The sequence below is a fragment of the Propithecus coquereli genome, unplaced genomic scaffold, assembly GCF_000956105.1.
Source record: "Propithecus coquereli isolate 6110/MARCELLA unplaced genomic scaffold, Pcoq_1.0 Scaffold75, whole genome shotgun sequence".
NCBI lineage: Eukaryota > Metazoa > Chordata > Mammalia > Primates > Indriidae > Propithecus > Propithecus coquereli.
Genome location: NW_012153618.1, coordinates 2,591,511 through 2,596,146, shown reverse-complemented (window position 1 = coordinate 2,596,146; position 4,636 = coordinate 2,591,511). Strand labels below are relative to the sequence as shown.

Genomic DNA, 4,636 nt, shown 5'->3' with positions numbered 1-4,636 from the left:
TGGTTATAAAAATTTTCTTTATTCATATCCTTATTCAATAAGCTTTTTCCTATTATTAGATTTTTTTTTTAACTTCTTAAATTTTATCATGAGCTGAGCACTGTGATACATGTCTGTAATCCCAGCTACTTAGGAGGCTGAGGCGGGAGGATTGCTTGAGACCAGGAGTTCCAGACCAGCCTGGATGATTTAGTGAGACCCTATCTCAAAAAAAAAAAAAACTTTATTAAAAACTAAGACACAAGTGTACACATTAGCCTAGGCCTACATAGAGTCCAGATAATCAATATTATATTAATATCTGTGGTATATGCAGTCTGTCCTTGACCCCAATGTTGTTATGCTATGAATGCCTGTATATTAGTTACAAGGAGAATCTTCTCTCATTGTCCTTTTTCCATGACATCCTGTTTTTTATTTTATGGATATATTAGCCATAAATATGGGTGTGTCTCACGTATTTATGGGAATAGTAATTAGATAAGTTTTTATCTTTTTAAATTCTGTTCCCTAATTATTTCTAGGTTTTTTTTATGGTCGTTTTTTCCCTCCTCCTCTTATTTTAGTTTTTCATGTTCATGTCACAGGCTTTCTTTCTCTAAATAGTCATTGATACTTAATAGTTCATATTCAAGAATAAAACTATAATCCCAGCACTTTGGGAGGCAGCGGTGGGAAGATCGCTTGAGGCCAGGAGTTCGAGACCAGCCTGGGTAACACAGCAAGACCTTGTCTCTACAAAAAGAGTTTTTTAAAAGTTTAAAAAGATTAACACTGTAGAAAGCCACCAGGTGGGAGGAGAAAGAGCCAGCCATAATAACTAAACTCCAGAATGAGGGCAGCTTTATATTAGGTGATAGTGTTCATACTGGGTACTTTGATTTTCACAGATAATTCTTGTATTTCTTTGCAGAAGAACTTTCCCATTTTTGCCTAGCTTTAGACCAACCTGTACTAAGAAATGGGAGGAATTCTTTTTTGCATATGGCCATTCCCTACCTGAAACCTTGATTCCAACTAGGCAGAATACACAGTTGTCCTCTGAATGTACTCGTCAGTTTTCCTTGCTTACATGTTTTTTCCATTTCTCTTAATACTAGCCAAAGCCCCATCTCTTTTAGAGTCATCCCAGCCCCATTATAGTTCTGTTTCTAAAATGTCCATGTCATTAATTTGCATATAGTCATATGTCCTTTATGGGCAGAAAGCATATTTTAATAATCCTGGTGCTTAGTGAAAACCTCGTATATACTGGATACTCCGAATGTTTTGTAATGTGAAGTAAACACTGTTGCATTTGTACCTTTGTAACTTGTAGGCACTTAGTAAAGATTTATTGAATAAGGGGGTTGAGGGGAGTGGGCAGCGGGCTGAGGTAGTGTCTTGGCCCTGCACCCTTGAGGAGGCCCACCCACGGAGGAGGAGATGGGCTTTTTTCCAGCGCTGCCCTCTCTGCCTTCGGAGCTCTACCAGAGACCTTACATTTTCCCACAGTTGGAAGCCTAAGGGGCCCCTTTGGCACCTCACCCCACCTCCTCCTTGCTGTATTGTGAATGTGTTTCTCAAATCAGAATTTGATCACCAAAAAGAAGAATTTGTACATGTTTTATAAGAAAACTTAAAATATGAATTAGAGATTGCAGTACTGGACAAAGATGAACTACATAGCCAGCTGCTTAGTGTTGATCTCACAAGAGACAGCAAATAAGTGGAGATACTTGTTCAAGAAAGTCCATTTCTTTTGGAAACTAAAATATTCAGAGGCTGAAGTAGCAGAATTTAAGGGCTGAAAAAGAGAATTCTGGTGCTCAGGTAGAAAATGTCAAAAGAATACAAGTGTGGCAGCTGGCTGAGATGCAGGCCACAGTCAGATCCCTGGAGGCTGAAAAAGTCAGCTAAACTGTAGGCCAAATGCTTGGAAAAAGAGCTACAATCAAGCAAAGAACAAAATACAAAATGAAAAGTCTGACTTGAAACAGTAAATCAGTAGTTTTCAGATTCAAGCGACCTAACTTTGCAGAGTCAGAGAGTGACTTGCACAATTCAAACCAAATGCTCAAGGAAATGATGAAGTTAAAACAGGAATGCCAAATTTTAGGAAGTCAAGCTGGAAAAATGAAGCTAGAAGTTGAAGACATTGAAACAGGAACAGACCAGTGTTTGGAAGAAAAGTATACACTTCATGAATGTTATCATAGAGAAGAGTACAATCAAGCTAGAGAGAAACTACGGTGAGCTGCAGTTGCCCAGAAAAATAAAAAAATCTCGTCGTGAAAACAAATTGAAGAGATTGCAGGAGAAAGTGGAAGTCTTGGAGACAAATAGAGAGTTGGCAACAGAAAGCCAGGTATTAAATAGACAAAACGTTCCATTTGAAGAATATACAAAACTTCAAAAAAGACTAAAGGATATACAGAGAAGACATAATGAATTTTGAAATTAAATTTTGGTTCCTAACGTTTGTCCGTCATCAATCCTGTTAGCTTTCAGTCATCAACCATGGAATTATCCATTCCTCATATGCGGGAGGAGTAGCATCAAAGGGAACTAATGCTTTACCTGGCAAAAGACTAGAAGAACTAGAAATAATACAAAGAAAAAAAATAGAGGAACTTGGATCTTCTAGGGAATGATGTTCTTGGATAAAAGGGGTGAAATCAGAGACTCAATAAAGCTTGAAGTTTTAAAATACGTAGTATTTAGATCCTTTATTGCTGTTGGCCAGAACACTTGAATGTGCTTCAAGGAAAGGTACCAGCTACATGCTGTATTGTGTGAGTGTCAGGATTATTAGTATCACACTAATGACAAGTGGAACATTAAAAAAAACGGTTTCAGAGATATTTAGAATACTTATTGACAACCCTTTGAAATGTAAAAAAATAATAAAAGGAATTAGTTAGAGGGAAAAGATTTATTGAATGACTGGGTTGCAATGGGAGGGACTAATCCATGTGATTGTAATTTTAGGTGCCTGTGGCATTCGATGATGTCTCCATCTACTTTTCCACTCCAGAGTGGGAAAAATTAGAAGAATGGCAAAAGGAACTTTACAAGAATATCATGAAGGGCAACTACGAGTCTCTCGTCTCCATGGGTGAGGCTGAGTGTTGGCACCTTTTGAATGAGATCACTGCAGCTCCAAGAGGGCTTAGAACAGTGCCTTTTCCTCTAGTGTCCTCATTTTCTCTGTCCTCACTTCAGATTCTGGTTCCAAGGCAAAGATGACCAATTCACATTTGCTAAATAGAAATCACCATCTCTCCTTTTGCCAAATTATAGGACAGAGAGCGAAGTTTGGGATTATGGGTGTGTCATCTGATGGTTTCCATGGGTATCCTTCACTTCTCCCCCTTGAGCACGCTGTGACTCAAGGAGTGGGTAGGCAGTGCTCACTTGGCACATGTGCTTTCCCCTCACATTACGTTTCCTCTTACCTGCTTCCCTGAATAGATACCCATAGTTGGAGGTGGATGGATGGGAAGAAGTGATACGGGATCTGAAAGAAATTCCCTGGGACTGTGGACCTCAAAGCTTCAGGTCAGCCTTGATTAGTTGTCATCCTCATTTATTTCTTTGTCGTACACACTCTTCCTTTTTCTTCTCCTAGATTATGCTATGAATCAACCTGATGTCTTATCACAGATTCAACCAGAAGGAGAACAAAATACAGAGCACCAGGCAGGGCCAGAGGAAAGTGAGATTCCCACAGACCCCAGTGAAGGTAAGTGGGAGAAGAGATTATCCACTGCTCATCTCCCTTTCCTGGTCAGAGAAGGTGGCTCAGAGAAGCAGGGTTTAGGGGCTTCTAGAGCTATTCGGTGCTAAAGCAACTAGACTTTGGATCATTAGGCGTCTAAAAGTATGAGAGAGCTTAGATATCACCTTGTCCAATGCCTTCACCCATCCATACCACACATCTAAGGGTGGTTAATTTCACTTCCCAACAAAAGTACTGAGACCTAGCTATTTAGTAAAATAAACATGTCCTTACATGATAAAGAAAGCAGTCACACCCATCTGGAGTGAAGTGGCTTGAGGGAATATACACATGACCCTTCAGGAGTGCTGAAGGGACTAGGCATCTGCATAGTCCTTCCAAGGTGTGTGGAGCCAGTGGACTCTGAGGATACCCACCTGGGCATCATGGATTTTGCCAGGTCTGGGGAGCCAACCATCACTGACTCTTCCTAACTTTTTGATTGGCAGCTGCTTAACATTGTGTGGGAAAGACTGCTAGCCCAAGTCCAGTTGTATTGTTTCTCTCATGTCCCACCTTTGTTGTCAGAAAATTCTCATACACTTTTTTTCTTTGTTGGCTAGAAGCTCACAGAAAATTTATCCTTCATACATCTCTTAGATGAACTTCTCTTTCAACCCACCCCCTGTCCCATACATTGTTATCTTTTTTCTAACATTTTATTATGAAAATTTTCAACTAGAAAAGTTGAAGTATTAATAGTTTTATAGTGAATACCTAGACATCCAGGACCTAGATTCCACCACTGACATTATACCATCCTTCCTTGTCACGCATATATCCATCCATCAACTTATTCTATTTTCAATGTATTTCAAAATCAGTAGAGATGTCTTTACATTTCTCTCTAAATAGATTGGCATGAATATCATTAAC

General features: G+C 39.3%; 1 protein-coding gene across 2 annotated transcripts in view; it reads left to right on the top strand.

Moving 5' to 3' along the window:
• ZNF398 (zinc finger protein 398) overlaps positions 1 to 4,636 on the top strand; it is a 42,107-nt gene that overhangs the window by 24,352 nt on the left and 13,119 nt on the right. For both annotated transcript variants that reach the window (XM_012662084.1, XM_012662083.1), the window contains exons 3-4: positions 2,971 to 3,097; positions 3,611 to 3,724. In XM_012662084.1, the coding sequence (XP_012517538.1) occupies positions 3,064 to 3,097; positions 3,611 to 3,724 (148 nt within the window). In that variant the 5' untranslated portion in view covers positions 2,971 to 3,063. The remainder of the gene's footprint in view (positions 1 to 2,970; positions 3,098 to 3,610; positions 3,725 to 4,636) is intronic.